Source organism: Pseudochaenichthys georgianus, chromosome 3, assembly GCF_902827115.2.
Source record: "Pseudochaenichthys georgianus chromosome 3, fPseGeo1.2, whole genome shotgun sequence".
Classification (NCBI taxonomy): Eukaryota; Metazoa; Chordata; class Actinopteri; order Perciformes; family Channichthyidae; genus Pseudochaenichthys; species Pseudochaenichthys georgianus.
Genome location: NC_047505.1, coordinates 21,735,181 through 21,754,602, shown reverse-complemented (window position 1 = coordinate 21,754,602; position 19,422 = coordinate 21,735,181). Strand labels below are relative to the sequence as shown.

General features: G+C 38.8%; 1 protein-coding gene across 2 annotated transcripts in view; it reads left to right on the top strand.

Moving 5' to 3' along the window:
* Nucleotides 1-5,020, top strand: part of lingo1b (leucine rich repeat and Ig domain containing 1b) — a 57,760-nt gene extending 52,740 nt beyond the window's left edge. For both annotated transcript variants that reach the window (XM_034103569.2, XM_034103575.1), the window contains exon 2: nucleotides 1,527-5,020. In XM_034103569.2, the coding sequence (XP_033959460.1) occupies nucleotides 1,527-3,386 (1,860 nt within the window). In that variant the 3' untranslated portion in view covers nucleotides 3,387-5,020. The remainder of the gene's footprint in view (nucleotides 1-1,526) is intronic.
* The last annotated feature ends 14,402 nt before the right edge of the window (nucleotides 5,021-19,422 follow it).

Here is a 19,422-nt window from a genome sequence, read left to right as displayed (position 1 = left end):
GTCTCTTTTGAATAATATTTTATGGTCCATTTTTGGACCAGTCCACGTTATCCATCGGGGGAATTCACATGATTAATGAAAGACGGAGTGGGAGGTTATGATGGAGCTACTGATAGACACTTGTATTGAGTCAGACTGCTTCCTACAATGCACTATACTCACTGGACCGACGTGTCCGACATATGCAGCCGACCGAAATTAAAACTTCTGCTGGAAGGCAAAATGGAAGCTGCAATTACTGTTCCATTGGAACTACTCAGACCACAGTCCAATTACTTTAATTCACTGTGAGTGATGTTTAATTTGTGTTTGTGCAATAAAAGCAGGATCATTCTAATCTTCACTATCGAGTTTACATTTTTATAAAGCGAGGTAGACAGCCTGAGAGATTCTAAAAAGAACTACACTGATAATTTGAAGCACTCTTACCAAAACGATTTTGTGGTGTATGAGTTACAGATCAAATACGCAGTGGCTATTCAGTTCCCACGTATGACAGCCTGATGAATATTGGGAGATTGTCCCATCATAAAACAAAATCCTGTTTGAAATGTAAAATAAATATTGCTTCACGGCCACAGACTGAATATATTCACGGCACAGTTTTTTGTTAAATAATTGTATTTATTGTGGAACTATTTCGATTTTGTCAAGCAATATAAATATACTAGTGAATCACATAAGACTGTTTTGCTTTGTTATTGAGGAATTGAGATCGTTTGTCAAAGTAAAGACACATGAGGCTCTTCTGAGAATGTGTCCCACAGAAATAGCTGCGACTGAAAACACAAGATTGATGCGAGAAGTAGAGCTTGAAGGTTTTAGCAAGTTAAAGATCCCCTGGGTCAAAATCAAAGAGGGGTTTAAAGATCTCTGACAAGTTCCTCCCTCATTCCATGTATCACCGCGTGGCAGGAAACTCTGCTTTATATAACTGCTAGGTCAACAGCGGCATGGGATGAGGTCATTTTGCATACATTTCAGATAGTCATATAAAAAGATATACCATGGCATGTTTAGATGTTAATTAAAAATGGTTTGTACAGTATGAGCAAAGACATTCTTTCACTGAAATTGGCACACTGTACTTGTTTACAGTATACTCAGAGTTCAGAAGCACAGCAGGGTGATTGTCTTTTGTGACCAAGCTATTTTATTGATTTCATTTATAGTGAGCAAGGCCACCATAGTAACATGCTATGCAAAGACAGGGGTGGGGCCAGTTATATATTTGTAAGTGGAGAAAAAATGCAATTTTCAATGACTTTGTAAAAATATACCTGGTTTTATGTTTTAAGAAATGTATTTAGCTCATAGTGTATGTTTCAACGCTTTTCAGTTGGAATTATTCACAACAATACTTAGGAAAAAAAGCTGATTTTGTTTTTAAATAAATGTTAAAAATCTTTTTTCTAATGTTTATTTTGTTCCATTTAGAGGACAGAATTACTTTTATCAAAATTGTCAGAGGCATTTGTGTACCACCAGTACTCTCCACTAACTCCCCTTTTACCATGTCTCCACAGGTACGCAATAGGATGGTGTTTGGCGAGGCAGGAGGGCACAGCTACTTGGTGGCATGCTGGCAGCCCATCCTGATCCTCATGCTGGGCACCGTCCTCTCCGGCTCCACCACCGGTTGCCCCTCCCGATGTGACTGCAACGGTCAGGAGCGTTCAGTCGCGTGCAATCGACGGAGACTGGCAACCCTTCCTGAGGGCATCCCCACAGAGACTAGGCTGCTAGACCTTAGCAAGAACCGTCTGAAAACACTGGGGACCGAGGAGTTCATTAATTACCCTCAACTGGAGGAGCTGCAACTCAACGAAAACATTATTTCGTCCATTGAACCAGGAGCTTTTGGCAATCTCAATAACCTTCGAACTCTAGGTTTGCGTAACAACCAGCTAAAGCTCATTCAGCTGGGGGTGTTCACAGGCCTGACCAACCTCACCCAGCTTGATATAAGTGAAAACAAAATTGTCATTCTGCTCGACTACATGTTCCAGGAGCTCTACAACCTGAGGGCTCTGGAGGTAGGCGACAATGACCTGGTATTCATCTCACCCCGATCATTTCATGGCCTAAGCAACCTTGAAAGCCTCAACATTGAGGGGCGCAATCTGGCCTCAGTGCCCACTGATGCCCTGAGCCATCTGCATAACATCTTGTCACTTCAATTACGCTATCTCAACGTCACTGTTATGAGGGATTACTCCTTTAAAAGGCTCTATCGACTCAGAGTGCTGGAGATTTCTCAAATGCCTGCCTTGGATACCATGACCGCAAAATGCTTGTATGGACTCAACCTCACATCATTGTCCATCACAAACTGTAATCTTACGATCATCCCCTACCAAGCCATCAGTCACCTAAGGCATCTCCGGTTTTTGAATCTGTCTTTCAATCCCATTCATACCGTGGAGGGAAACAAACTGTTCAATCTGCAGAAGCTCCAAGCTTTTCATTTGGCCGGTGGAAGATTAGCTGCCATTGAACCCTACTCATTCCGAGGGCTCAACCACCTCCGTGTACTCAATGTGTCCAGCAACAGCCTGAACACCCTAGAGGAGTCTGTCTTCCACTCAGTGGGAAACCTGGAGACTCTGGCTTTGTATGACAACCCGTTGGCCTGTGACTGTCGCCTGCTCTGGGTCTTTCGCCGGCGGTGGAGGCTCAACTTTAACAGACAACAGCCCGTGTGTGCATCACCTGGCGTTGTTCAAGGGAAAGAATTCAAAGATTTCCCAGACATTCTCCCATCCGACTATTTCATCTGCCAGAAATCAAAGATAATGGATTATAAGGTTCAAGTAAGCCATGTAGATGAAGGAACTACGGTTCATTTCGCTTGCAAAGCTGAGGGAAATCCAGGCCCTGTGATAATGTGGCTGTCCCCTAAGAAGAATTACATCACTACCAAATCTGCAGTGTCAAGACTTTCTGTGTCTAATGAGGGCACACTGGAGGTGCGTTATGCCCAAATCCAAGACAACGGCACCTACTTGTGCATTGCAAGCAATGCAGCAGGCAATGACACCAAAGCTGCTCACCTTTTTGTGCATAGCTACTCCCCCAATTGGCCCCAACAGTCAAATAAGTCATTTGCCTTCATTTCCAACCAGCCAAGCGATGAAGGCGCTAATGTGACCCGGGCCACCATTCCATTTCCGTTTGACGTTAAGACACTTATAATTGCAACCACCATGGGATTTATCTCTTTCCTTGGCGTTGTTCTCTTCTGTCTTGTAATATTATTCCTCTGGAGTCGTGGGAAAAACAATATCAAGTCGAGTATAGAGGTTGAATATGTGCCACGTAAAGAGGAACCAGAGGAGGCCAGTCCAACTGAGGAACCCATACAATTCAACATGAAGATCATGTGAACCTCAAATGGAGAAGCTTACAAACAGCAGTCGGGATTCATACCACCTTTGCTTCAAATATGTACTCAGTTAGTGAGCAATATAAATTGCACAGCAGCAAACGCATCTTGACAAAAGACCCATGAATCTTTTTTTTTTTTACTACAGGGACTGAAACTTTAAAAGCAAATGTTGAACTTCAAATATTCAAATTTCTGTATATATGTATTGGCAATACTTTATCAGTATGTTAACATGCACTCAACAACATATTCCTTTGTCAAACAAAATGATGGAAATAGCACATGGATCACAGTAGATGGATTGTCAAAAAATGATATGTGGGTTTGTGTCTGGAAGGATAATTATGAGCACACAATAAGAGAAAGATATTTTTGTTATGATCTTGTTGCCATGTGTCGCTATTATAAGGTACAAAGCACAATAACCGATGAGAACCTTCAGTTGCTTATTAAAAATGTGAAAGGAATTTTTGCCATTTCATATAGTCCCATCATAAGCAATTGATAAGTATGACATGAGTATCATATCTATTTTCAAAAGATAAATAGCAAAAGATAACAGGTTGATAATAAAGTTATTTTGTGAGAGAATATAGATGTACTTTCAATGAAGAAGTCATGAAATTGCCAAGATCAACGTTAAACTTTGAGAAAGAAAAAATCTGCATTGCAAGATCGCATATTTGGAAATAAGTTTGTAATGTTGAGCAAATAATTACTTGTTATTTAATAAAATATCTGTTAAAAACAATATGATGGTGGATTAGAAGGACACTTTCTAACCACCCTGCAGGTCTTTTAGAGCAGTAAATGATGCCTTTAACATCATTATTTTGTGTTCTGATTTCTTTCCCTTCAATTTGCGCATGTTGAAAAAAGACATGTGACAGTTAATCCAACAGTAGAGTTTCCTAACCCTATGTCATAGGCAAGCCTTTTGGTCCATAGGGTTTACATTTGACTGTCTATCAGTTAAATAAGTGTGCATGTTAACACACTGAAGAAAAGAAATAAGCCAGTACGTGATTTTCTCCTTTCTGCCAACAAAGGAAGTGTTTCATTAAATGTATTAACATACATGTTCAGCTATACATATTCTTTCTGTATTTCATTATGTTCTTGTACAATATGATATGGCACAAATGTAATGCTTTTAATGGCTGTGAGTTCTGAACATATTACCATCCAAAGAGCAGATTAAATATTGATGTTTTTTTGATGTGACCAAACCAGAATGAGTGTTACAGCTCTTCAAAGCACCTTTGAAAATCATCAGATTAACAATTTATCATCAAGTGCAACAAACTTAATTTGTTTACTGATTTGGCAGCTCAATAAGCGTAAGAACTCCGAGTCCTGCGGTTAAATTGTCACCGGTCGACCGGTGCATCAATAAAAATGCTGACATTATTAAATTGTTGCTTTAAGTAACCCATTTTCCAGCTTTCAGCTGAGCAATACCCAATGTGTAAGGGGTAACATTGAGTTTAATGCCTCATAGGGATTTTATGTTGTCTAATTCATTTCACAGTCAAGGCCTGCTCTGAAGATAATGTGTTCATTAACTCTTAAAATACTTGTTTAAAAAAAAGGGATGGGCAGATGAAAATTCTATTAAAATAAATACGATTTTATACTACCGGGTGCTTATTTAATGCTAATTTAGTATAGAATGTGACGATGCGTTTATCATCTCTAAGTTACGTTTACTCCTGTGCTGCAAGTAATAACCACAGAGCTCATTGCTTTAACTACAGAGGCTCAAAATGAAGCACACTTCATTGAATACCAATGAAATACTCATATTACCGATGAATGTTAAAGGTCCCATGTCATGCTTTTCTGGTTATTACCTGTCCCCTTGTGTGTTATGTAGCTTTGTATGCATGTAAACGGTCTGCAGAGTCACGCACCCTCAAAGTACACCCTGTAGCGAGTAAAACTCTAACACAGAAAAGACCTGTCTATGCTGCCCCAGAACGCCTCGTTGGAGATTTCTCATTTTCCATTTGTTTCTTCCGGGATACCGCATGACATCATACGGTTCCCAAATGGACCAATCCGCAGAGCTCCTCACACACCAGGAGGGGTGGGGACCTTTAGCGTACATTGTCAACTAACAGGGAGTCCTGGTTGGTAATAGACGAGTTGGGATCGCGGAGAAATGCTCTCCGCAGACCCATTCTCACGGCGTTTATAAACCATTTTCTTACTCAATATCAAGCCACACTTATTGTTTTTACTTCTGCTGTGAGTGTTTGTGTGTGCTCAGGATGAGTTTCGCGCTGTCCCGCTGTATCGCCGAACCAGAAACCACACCAGTAAGCCAGCTGAGTGAGCAGCGAGCCTTGCAACCAACGTCCCGACCAATCAGAGCACACTGGGCTCACAGGGAGGGGCAGGAGCTCCAACAAGCCGTTTAGCACATAGTGAATACACATACTTTACAGAGATGCTGTATGAGAAACCAATGTGAGTTAGGAAAATTGCACAATATAAATCTATTTTAGTAGACCTCAACAATGTTATGTATTTATTTATTTATTTATAGAAGGACCATGCATACAAAAACATTAATCTCAGCAAAGAGAAGATATGCAATATGCCAGATTATAGCTAATAGCTAATTTCCATCTGTGGTCCTCAGACAGGTTCATAACAATTAATAAACAAACAATAACATTGCATGATCTCTATCAGTCAAACAATTTTAAAACCTGATTTAAGTATAGCTTAATAAATTAATACATAGTACACTTCAAATACACTTACATGATCTCGGTCACTCAAATAATTACAAAGCCTGATTTAAATTCAGGTTACGAACATAACACTTAGTACACTTCAAATACACTTAAATAAAATATCTACGATATAGTATGACAATACAGTAATATGTAATTATGATCAGTAGAAATGGCCATGACATGGGACCTTTAATATTTGAACTTGCCAATGTGGTCATAAAATGTCATACAGTGTGTACAGAACTGGTAGTAATGTGACACCATGCGCTTGTCCCAGGGATGTATGTAGTTGTGCCCTGTAAAAAAAAAAAGCCATGTCAAAGTGAGATCAGGTTACCATGGTATCCTTTTTCCTTTCATCACACTTGGCTCAGCTTTCATCAGTCTACTGTAAGCTGCATACTGTTAGGTTCAGCCCTCCTTTGAACTTAACACACAACAACATTCATACTAAGCACTGTAAGTGTGTAAGCTGTGGCAATTCCTAAGTTGTGCAAGCAGCCACTTCTCCTACTAAATGTTTGGTTGTAGTGATAACAGAACAGACACATACCATTCAACTGTCAACTTCACACAGGGGACAGCACATTACACTGAAGGCTTAAAAAGGCAGAAAGACGCCTGGTCCTGTTTTAAAGCAGTAAATGTCAGAATGATACAAAAAACATCACGGGACATCAAGAAAGAATGTGCTTGCCTCTGGACAGGCTTATACAAATAATATGTTGTCTTTTCTTTTAAATCACATGCTATTATCATGATATCATATGACAGTGCAAGACATGTGCAGACATTATGCAGGTGATATAAGAACGAAGTAGAACCAGTAGAAGGTCACTTCTGTCTCAAGACCTAACATGAGACTGCCTGTATTTTTCTTACGATTGTTTGTAACACTCACTAACCAAGCTCATGGTTCTCTGAATGGAAAAGGTAAAACATGAAATATTGGTGAACCTGTTGATCTTTGCAATTGTGATTACACAAACAGAGCTAGATAGATACACAAGCTCCTTCACTGACTTCTGGCCCAAAAAGGCAGTGTTACATTTCATGACATCCACTTCAATCCAGGGATCGAGTTACTCCATGAAACCAAAACTGCACTGTGCATTTATTATTTTTCTACAACATGGGGATATGGCTGGAATGATAGTAAGGCATTCTTTAAAGTTAGAATTTGATTAAATAATTGGTCGTTGTCTCAGTGTTACAGTTCCAGTACTAGACAATGTGCAGGTTTCAATGCTTTCTATGAGAAAAAAAAAGATATACAAATGGTGACTACATATCTTCTTGTTTTAGGCAGACAATGTGCTTCACGTTTATGAGAATAAGCTTTTTGTCACGCTCCAGAGAACATGCCGGGACCTGGTGCATCTCAGTTATATGCTCAGTTGGACAGAGCAATAAGGCAGCAATAACTATAACACTCGTAAAAGCAAGAAAGCATGAAGGGAAAAGGGAGATTACTGACAGCAGAAAGGCATAGTAACAAAATGATTTTATATTAGGGTGAGTTGTCTTCTTGATGATTTCATAAAACTTGAGAAAAATACTTCACTTTTTCCTTCACTTGAACACTGGTTTAATACGGATAGTGCAACCCATACAGTTGCAAGAAAAAGTATGTGAACCCTTTGGAATTACCTGGATTTCTGCATAAGTTGGTCATAAAATGTGTTCTGATCTTCATCTAAGTCACAACAATAGACAAACACAGTCTGCTTAAACTAATACCACACAAACAATGATATGTTTTCATGTTTTTATTGAACACACCATGTAAACATTCACAGTGCAGGGTGGACCCCTAGGCTAAAGACTTCTTCAAGAGCTAATTGGAGTCAGGAGTCAGCCAACCTGGACTCCAATCAATGAGACGAGATTGCAGGTGTTGGTTAAAGCTGCCCTGCCCTATAAAAAAATACACACCAGTTTTGAATTTGCTATTCTTAAGAAGCATTGCCAGATGTGAACCATGCCTCGCACAAAAGAGCTCTCAGAAGACCTACGATTAAGAAGTGTTGACTTGCATAAAGCTGGAAAGGGTTACAAAAGTATCTCTGAAAGCCTTGATGTTCGTCAGTCCACAGTAAGACAAATTGTCTATAAATGGAGAAAGTTCAGCACTGTTGCTACTCTCCCTAGGAGTGGCCGTCCTGTAAAGATGACTGCAAGAGTACAGCGCAGAATGCTCAATGAGGTGAAGAAGAATCCTAGAGTGTCAGCTCGAGACTTAAAGAAATCTCTGGCACATGCTAACATCTCTGTTGACGAATCTACGATACGTAAAACACTGAACAAGAATGGAGTTCATGGGAGGACACCACGGAGGAAGCCACTGCTGTCCAGAGAAAACATTGCTGCACGTTTGAAGTTTGCAAAAGAGCACCTGGATGTTCCACAGCACTACTGGCAAAATATTCTGTGGACAGATGAAACCAAAGTTGAGTTGTTTGGAAGGAACACACAACGCTATGTGTGGAGAATCCAAAGGGTTCACACTTTTTCTTGCAACTTTATATCTGATGGGCTGACACCATACTGTAACTGGCCATATACTATTAGTGATGAAAACGTTTTTCCGATAGCACATTGCAGCAGCCCTACAAACATGACAACAGTAGCTGGTTTGTAAAAGCGTAATCGATACCTTGATTTCAAGCAAGAGACATGTGCAGGCCACACTTGATATAATTACAGCTGCACTCTGGGCTCATAAAGAAACAACAGTAAGCAGACGGACATTACTGAGCCCAGTAATCACTGAAACTTTCAAATCGATTCTGTAATGCAACCAGTGTAGAGAAGCTAGGGGAAAATGGCTGTAATGGTTGAATGAAACATGTTTATTTCTTTTGCCAAACTTGATATAAAGTATAAGAGTTGTGAAACCATTTTGTCTAGAGATTATTATCCATCAACAAGGGCTACTGTTATGTAAAAGAAACAAAATGGAATATATTCACAAAAGCTTGTAGGAGAGGATATAGAGATTAATAACACAGCCAAAAAAGATCCAAAGGGGTGAAAGCTTAAAGGCACTTCATGAGTAAATAATGAAGCAGGAGAAATATACACACCCAAAGGACTTACCATTTTCTCTTTGACAGGTGAGATGGAAGCTACATCTGGGGGTTATTACGAGCCGTCAACAATTTAAAATCCATTTGAAAAAAGCGCTTTGTTAATAGAGTGCTTTGAAAATCGCTAAAATAGGCATGTACTATTCACATGTTTTGATCAATTAGATCTCTATGTATCACTTCATTTGTGAAGAAGAGTAATTTGATGCACATCGGATGAAGAAGGAATCAGTCGTGCAGGCTATAAGTTAATTACATTTCCGAGGTGGTGTATTGGCTTGGCACTGGACAGGCACAAGATGAACAAGGGTCACCCTGCGTATGTCGCAATGCACAAAAAACACTGTTTGATTAGACCGACACATGGAAAGCCCTGTATAAAAGAAGGTTCAACCTGTAATGGGTTTATACAGTAGCTCTACAAAAAAGAAGAGACATAGGAATATAAAAGTATCAATCCAGTCGAAGGGCATATACAATACCCTACTTGACCAGTATATTGCCAAGGCCTCTCCAAATACCATGAAAGAGGAACATTCAAGTTACTCTCAGTGCAATAGATAGGTATGGGCTAGTTGCACAAGATGGCGTCTATCAACTTCCGGCGGCTGGGTGTGCGGTTGTAAACTTCCGGTCTACAGTAGAGCGGTAGAGGGAAGAGCGATAGATAGCGTATAGATAGTGAGAGAGATAGCGTATAGATATTATATAGGCACTATTTTACACTCGATGTCTCCAAGACCTACCGAAGGTTAACATCAGTGATGTACATCGGCTGGTACAAGCGGCAGGCTCAGCCCCGAGGAGCAAAAGAGAAAAGGGGTTCAAGATGTAGCTACATCCAGCTACGTCGACAATTATGAAGGTAAGTGACAAACAAAGCTGTAGTTACTGGCTAACTTTGACAAATTGACAGTCTTGATACAGTGTAAAGCGTTTTAATGATGTACTATTACGTTTTTTTGGATAACATGAATGATATCCAATTCCCCACAGTTTCAAACAAAGATCTAACTTCAGGGAGAGTGAGCATCAGGGCTAGCTGTTACAGGTCCATGAGAAAGCACGAAAAGCCTCACGATCTCAGAGTAGGGAGGAAAATAAAAAGTGTTCATTGGTTCAAAGCCTCAATCAGGTTCATGTTCTGGGGTTTTGATGTGGCAAGAGATTTAGGATTCAAATAAGCCCAGCTAGCTGACGTGTTGCAACTGTGGTTGCAACAGATTACATAGTGACAATACATGTGCTCACATCAACTGGTAGCTAGCTATGTGTGTGTAGCATGAAGGCGCTACAGATTTATTTTCGTTTTGTAACCCTCTCGTGTAAAATGATAAATAAATTAGCTAAACCCAAACTTAGCTTTCATCAAAGATTCTTAATGAGAGGTTGAAAACTGTCTCTGCTTTCATGGAAACCCCAGAAACTGGTTGTGACGGCTGCTGTTCTTTACTGAATGGTTAGTATAATCCATGTAGGGTCCAATTATTTCACCAACACGATTTGCCCCTTTTTTTCGTGTTGCACAGCACGATTTTAAAAGCAATGTATTTCTACTGCCTGCAGCACGTCTTTTTCTCCGGTCGGGTCGTGGGAGACCGGAAGCTGTGTGGTTCATAAAAACATGTTCTTACTCAATATCAAGCCACAGTTATTGCTTTTATTTTAAATCGTATAATTTCGGACTTTTGTTGCCGTCTGTGAGGAAAATAAATGGGGCTCAGAGCCTCAGGATACTGAAATCTGTATTTTTAAATATGTTTTCCTTCTAATTTGTTATTCTTTTCAAAATAACACACTGTTATTTACTCACCAATAACACACAATTATCCTTGTTTTTATTTATTGGTTTAATTCCATTATCTCGGGCTTTTTTGGCGTCCGTCAGGAACTGAATTTCAAAATAAAAATAACCGGAAACAGACGTAGGCCTATAAGGGACATTTCGAGCATCATTGCGATTGTCAACATTTCTGAGTTTAGAATGGCCGAAGACACTACACTACCCATAATCCCCAGCTATCGTTTAGGACTACAGTCCCGTAAGGTTACCCAGAGCGTCAAACAGCTGTGTGAAATGGAACGAAACCACGCCAGCCTATCCAAAACTGGAATCGAACGCCCCCCCCAGAACTACACATGCTGTCTATTGTGTTTCGCAAAATGTTCTATGGGACGTCTCTACTGAACGTTTTCGTTTTTCCCACAATTAGAAGTTGCCAGTATTAAACACATTGGTGTTATCAAATGTAAAACATATAATTAATAAATGGGTGAACATCGCTTGTGTCCATAATGCGCAGCATTAATATATAGCATTAATATACCCACATGACAGCTCATTGTTACTTTGTAATTCTACTCCACGACAGTTCAGAGGTTAACCTGGTATTTTTACTCCACTGCATTTATTTGAGTTACTTTGCAGATTCTGATTAATTATGTGACATATAAAGGCAAGGCAAGGCAAGGCAAGGCAAGGCAAGGCAAGGCAAGGCAAGGCAAGGCAAGTTTATTTATATAGCACTTTTCGACGCAGGGTAAGTGCTTTACAAAAAAAAAGAAAATGAAAGACATTAAGCATTAAAAAAGAAAAGCTAATAAAATAAACATTAAGGAAAAATACATGGATAAAAGTTACAGTGCAGTCTAAAATATGAATAGTTCAATTAAACATTGCAAGAAAAAGTACATGGATAAAAGTTACAGTGCAGTTTAAGATATGAATAGTTCAATTAAAAGCAGCGACAAAAAGAAAAAAAACAACCCTTAAATCAGACTTTAGTTACACCTGAGTAAAATTCAGGTAAGGTGATTGTCAAGTGCCAACAATCAGGAGAGATATTTGATAGTTGGTGCTTGAGAAGACTAAACATGTATCTGCAATTGACATGAATGGAAACGAGTAATAAAGTATATTCATTACTCGTTATTCTCTACTAATAGTTAATTAAAGACTGTATATTATGGCTATTTTGCACATCCCCTTCAAGATTTTCAAAGGTTTATTGACATATCATACACAACTACGGTGTAGTTATGCAATGAATGAAAAACTTGGGTCACAGGTTCCTCAATAGTGCATTACAAGACATCTATCAATATGTGTGTACCTCCACCATTAAACTGTCATATTCTGCACATTTCTTATTCTATCTACATACATAAGAGTATAATTAATGTGTATAATATCAGTTAAAATAAGTGCTTCAACATAGTTAACATTGCAGGAAAGCAATATATTAGACGTTAAGTACTTTGTCAGTCTTAATATTTAGACCTTAATCTGTTATTTAATGTTTAAATAAAGGTTAATCCGTTTTTCTGTTTTGCACCTCCTCCTATTAATATCGTTGTACATCATGCACTAAACTGTTTTATTGTAGAGATCACTTATAGTATCTTCTTGATTTTTATATTCTATATTTATACTTTCCCCCTATGAAAGTATGTACTCTTAATATTTGTTTAATCAAATATAACACATAAAAACAATAATTCAATAACGTGCTTTAACCACTAGGAGGTGCACTCAAGGTGCACACAGCCATAATAACTTTGTATTATTAGTGTGTATGTACAACATCTGAAGATGTATAGTTTTATGCATGCTTTCACATCATTTTACAGCATATTGCTATACTATTTCAGACTCAGTATTTACATTCTTACATTCAAAGAAAATCAGTAATATCTTTAAAAACTACAGTCCTTTTCTATCAGCTGTGCACCGTTATGGTGTAAATATAACCTATCTATGAATTAGATCAAATGTAAAAGTCAGCCGAATTAGTGTTGATACTGCAAGGAGACGTATTGTGTGAAGAGAAATTGAAGATGTTGTTTAATTGTTGATATATTTATGATCCACGTCAAGTATTCAGTTTCGGCGGCATTTCTTCCAGTTTTTCCAAAGGTCTTCTCATCAGGGCTCTCTAAATAAAGAACTACGGCAGATCTGTAATATGTAATGCAGCCGAACCGTGTATTACAATGCCGTTATGTGATGACTTTCAAAGAGAAAAGCAAGAGCACTCGGAATTAAGTATTATTTTATTCTTTTAAAATGTTTTCCGGATTTCATATAATATAAACACCAAATCCCTGCATGCATTGCGGCTAACACATCCAATCAGCGAGCTTAAAACCATAGCTGAGGATCTTGGGTAATCGCTCGAAATGCCTACCTGTTTCCAGTTATATTTATTTTGAAATTCAGTTCCTGACGGACGCTAAAAAAGCCCGAGATTATGGAATTAAACCAATAAATAAAAGTAAGGATAATTGTGTGTTATTGGTGAGTAAATAACAGTGTGTTATTTTGAAAAGAATAACAAATTAAAAGGAAAAAAAGATTTAAAAAATACAGATTTCAGTATCCTGAGGCTCTGAGCCCCATTTATTTTCCTCACAGACGGCAACAAAAGTCCGAAATTATACGATTTAAAATAAAAGCAATAACTGTGGCTTGATATTGAGTAAGAACATGTTTTTATGAACCACACAGCTTCCGGTCTTCCTCGACCCGACCGGAGAAAAAGACGTGCTGCAGCCTGCAGGCACGAAACACATTAGAAATACATTGCTTTTAAAATCGTGCTGTGCAACACGAAAAAAAGGGGCAAATCGTGATGGTGAACACGAATCAATAGATTAAAAGTTGTGTTGGTGAACACGAAATGCCGTGAGACTGGGTTGATTATTTGTATGGGCCAGTGTTAGGTAAGTGCTGATTTTGTACCCTACATCTATGTTAAGCTGTTCAACATTCTACTAACACTATTTTATGTTTTTATAATATAAGATAATACATTGAGAGAGCTGAGACAGGCTATACAAGCGTATCTGTTTGAATGTCCTTAAATTACAGTATTTCAAACAGCAGAACTTCTGTGTATGTGATGTGACTGACAACCTGACATGGTTTAGCCTTTTCCCACATCTATTACTTGCCTGATCAGCCTGCTCTCAGCTTTCTCATTTGTCTGCGTTGTATTGAAGTAGTGTCCTAAATGTAAAATGACTGACATTTTGTTTTAAGAACTGCTCACCTGTGGAGATTGCAGTGGCAAAGTGTTCCTGTGTAGCTGGAACAGCACTCTTCAACCACAATGTTGCACTGCTGTTCCAGACCGCACACTACTCCACACTCTGGCTGCTGTACCCCCTGTCCTCAGCTGCACTGAAACAGAGCAGCGATGGCACAAGCCAAGAACCATGGTAAGTACAGTATGTGTTCACAACCAATCCACGGTTTAATGAACATTTCCTTTGTGCCAAGAGCTGATTTAGTATGTTGCATCAACAACCTTTTCAATTAATTTGACAATTCTTTTGTGTAATTAATAGGGTGTGAAACCAGGCAGAGTGAGTGACATGGTGTTCATTTCCACTAAGCCAAAGCAGTTTACAGTTGCTGACGGTGTAAGGTAATATATATTGTCCTAAGTAATTGTATGTATCCTGCTACAACTTTGTGATTGTTGTCTGAGTGTAAAATTGTTCTTAAAGTCCTAATTATCATATAAACATGTTAAAAGGAGTACACGTTACAAGGCCGTGCGGGGGGAGCTGCCAGACCCAGATGTCCTCAAAGTCAGCGAGGCATACAAGGACTTCTCAGCAGACATCGCAACACGAAAAAAAAACGAATGGCTCACTACTCAACTCAACGACTAACACTCTTTCAGAGGATATGTTGGAAATGCACACATTATATATATTTTTTGCATCTACTTTCTGGATATTGTACATCTGTTCATCTGTTATATAAACTAGCATTAATTAAATATGCAGAGACTAATTGAAATGTTTAAATATGTATTTTTCCCCCCGATATAACATCAACCTATGTTTTGTAAAAGTTTATTAAATTAATCTGTAAAATGTTTTATGTGGATTTATTAAATTATGTATTTTCCTTTGTTATTTATGTGTGCGTTTGTTTTGAGGATATAATTCATTAGTACCTAAACATAGTATGGTATAACTGCTTTTTGTAATGAAATACACAATTGGTTTGGGAGCAAGAAATCTTTTAATCGTTGTTGCCCAGGCTTGCCGAAATGAATGGAAACTTATCTCCCGATTATAACATTGTGTAACTTTCTGCTGTTAAATATCGTCAAATTATGTGCAATATGTGCTTTATGTGTAATATATACTTTATATTTATAAAACGGACAAATCAAATCAAGCAATCTGATTGGTTCTTAGCTGTGATATACTGAGCGTATACCACGGGTAGAATTGTAAGTTACTTTTCACAACAAGTCAGTATCCCTCCGCGTCTGAGAAAAACAGTATACCGTTGGGCTGAAAACTTTTCATACTGGAGCAAGAAAGCAGCGGAGAAGTAACGGGGCAGAAACCCTCCTTTTTACGCAGCGGTCCAGACATAGACATCAAACGGCAAAACATATTCAGTGTGCAGTTCCTTTGGCATTAGGGCAGGGATATCTAGATACTTTCCAAGCTTTGACATAATGAATTGTGCTACTTTTAAAGCAAGCAATGATGTTTTCAAATCTGTAATCAAAGAGGTCCGCAAAAACACTATCGGCCAATCAGATTGCTTGATTTTACTTGTCAGTTTTATAAATATATTTACATTTCTTCCGTTACGGAACAAACTTACAAAGCATAAGATGGAAACATTTAAGATTAACTTCGACCTCCGGGGAGGTCTTACTATGGAGGAGTGGATTGAGGAGTGCCTATCTCCAGAAAAAAAAGCACCTAAACGACGACATGCAGAGCTACGTGAAGAGCAGGTAGACCAACTGGAAAAGTACCACCATTCAAAAGCTTTCTGATGCGGGTCTTGCAACAAAGCAGAGAAATTATGACCGTTAGTGGCCACAGGTGCGAAAGCTCTCTCTAGAGCTACTGTAAGCCCCGAATCTTGGGGACCGGAGAAAGTGGAGCAATATTCTCACCACGCCAAGCAACAGCCTAGGACAACCTCAACAAGTAACCACATAAGCCATGCTACTGGTGCTGGACAGGTTTTCAGTGGGTGCACAATAAACGGCAACATACAAATGAATGTAAATAAATAGCCAAATAATGGATCAACGCTCTCTGTCTAATATGTTCGCTAGCTGTTAGTGTTGTTGCATAGCAACCACCTCGCACTATGTTTCGCGCAGAAGGCAACGGAGGGACTATTTTATTTTGAACATCATTATTTACTAATAAAAACTATTTAAATTAGAGTGTGTATTTTTTTTTCATATTGCCACACTTGGTAACCGTTTTATAAAAGCAATAGCTCACTTCAGGCCGTGATATATGCTCATTATATGCTCATTATAGCCCGACGGGCTGAACCACGCCCCTTAGCTGTGATATAACAACACATCCTCACTCCCAGGTCGGCCTATGTTGACGTTATGTCAAGTCCCCTGCCGGCTTTTTCCAACGCAAGGGGGGGGGCCTTAGAGTCCATTTTCAACGCAAGGGGGGGGCCCTTAGCGTCCATTTTCAGCTTTCCGGGATGTCCATATGCTTCTATGGACGCTTATGGAAGCACGGCATTCGTTTGTGTCGACTGCCCTTAAAGGCAATGAGAGCGTCCATTCTCATTGGATAACGGATAATTGTACACCCGGAAGTAAATATTCCCCTTACTGACGATTGATTTTACAGTGATATCTGCACTACTCATCGACTAAAAAACACCAGATTATCCTTGTTAATTACACAACATTGATTGGTTTAAATTGTGTGCAATGCTTTTGTATTTTCCCCCTTCGATTCGGAGAAACAAATCTTTTTTCGGAGTAAAGGATGGCAGAAGACACTACACTACCCAGAATCCACAGCTATCGTTTGGACTACACCATAAGCTCTGTTTGACGTCACGTGATCTTCAAATTTCTCCCTGCAGAAAAAAACATGGCCGAACTTCGTTTTATTCTCGGTGGAAAATGTCTATTTTAAAGTTAGTTTGGCCATTAAAATACGTTTTGATGTCATTTGATGCGAGAAATGTGAGTTGTTATTTCAGATGATGTGTGCAGTGGATGTACATGATCTTTAGTTTGCTAGTTATTATGAAGATTACTTCAGGAAATTGCGTCCAACGTTTTCATTGTTACCAAGGTGGTTGCTAGGGACGCTGCTATCGATATTATTTCTGTTATGTTGTGTAACTGTTTAATGGCGTTATCTTTATTGCTACCCCCTTCCCCGTCAATGTATAGTGTTGGTCCACAGCGCAAACATATTAGTTTAACACAATCCGCATCTAAAGATACGTTATTTTCCCCTGTGCAATTCCAGTCTCACATCTCAGAGCACATTGTCATTAACAAATACCGGAAACAGACCGAAAACATTTAAAAAAAATAAAATAATACCTTATTCCGAGTGTACTTGCTTTTCTCTTTGAAAGTCATCACATACCGGCATTGTAATACACGGTTCGGCTGCATTAAATATTACATTTCTGCCGTAGTTCTGTATTTATAGAGCCCTGATGAGAAGACCTCTAGACAAACATGAGGAACTGAAAACGTGACGTGGATCATAAATATATCAGCCATTAAACAACATCTTACATTTCTTTTCACACAATACGTCTCCTTGCAGTATCAACACTAATTCGGCTGACTTTTATATTTGATCCAATTGGTAGATAGGCTGTATTTACACCATAAAGGTGCACAGATGATATAAAGGGACACCTGGTGGTTAAAGCATGTTATTGAATTTCATAATTTTTATTATTAGATATTAATAGGATCCTTATAAAGTATATTCATTACTCGTTATTCTCTACTAATAGTTAATTAAAGACTGTATATAATGACTATTTTGCACATCCCGTTCAAGATTTCAATATTTTCTAAGGTTTATTGACATATCATATAGGCCTACACAACTGTGGTGTAGTTCTGCACTGAATTAAAAATGTGGGTTGCAGGTTCCTCAACAGTGCATTACAAGACATCTATCAATATGTGTGCATACCTCCAGCAATGTTAACTATGTTGAAGCACTTATTTTAACTGATATTATACATAATGTATTATACTCTTATAAGATGTATGCAGATATTTCATCTCCGGCCTTGTCAGGTATTGAACAATCAATAAATAAAGAACACAGAATTGTTAAATATAAAACACAGAATTTGTGTGATTATACTAAATGATTTACAAATAAACACCACTGCATATTTACAACTGTTACACATGCTGATGTAACGCAAATGTTCCAACTTGGGATCAATAAAGTATATCTTATCTTAAGCTGATCGATGGCTACTGCCATATTTGCAAAATGTGCCTCTGAACCTTGACAAGTGCATGTTTCAGGCTTATCAATTAATGTAATGTAATGTTATCAATGAACAAGAGGAGGGGTCACAAACATAAGACCAGCTGTTAAATAAAGCTCTTCTGACCTTAGCTGGCATGTGTGTGTATATATTAATACTGCCCATTATGGGCACAAGCAATTTTCACCCATTTATTAATTATATGTTTTAAATGTGAGTGTTTCCTGTCCCCTAAACCTCCAGGGATGTACACAGTTTAATACTGGCAACTTCTTATTATGGGAAATACGAAAACGTCTTTTAAAACTACAACTCCCAGTAGAGACATGCCATAGAGAACATGTTGCGAAACAGAATAGCCAGCATGTGTAGTTCTGGGGACGGGGTGGGGGAGGGGGGGACGCGGTGGACCCGTTCAAATCCAGTTTTGAACAGTCTGCCGTGGTTCCATCCCATTTCAAGTGCTGTTCGAGGCTCGGTAACCCTCGGAGCACACTCTCCAATCACAGAGCTTGAGGACTATCACGGGGTTTGTCAAACAGAGCACATGGTGTAGTCCAAACGATAGCTGGGGATTCTGGGTAGTGTAGTGTCTTCTGCCATCCTTTACTCCGAAAAAAGATTTGTTTCTCCGAATCGAAGGGGAAAAATACAAAAGCATTGCACACAATTTAAACCAATCAATGTTGTGTAATTAACAAGGATAATCTGGTGTTTTTTAGTCGATGAGTAGTGCAGATATCACTGTAAAATCAATCGTCAGTAAGGGGAATATTTACTTCCGGGTGTACAATTCTCCGTTATCCAATGAGAATGGACGCTCTCATTGCCTTTAAGGGCAGTCGACACAAACGAATGCCGTGCTTCCATGAGCGTCCATAGAAGCATATGGACATCCCGGAAAACTGAAAA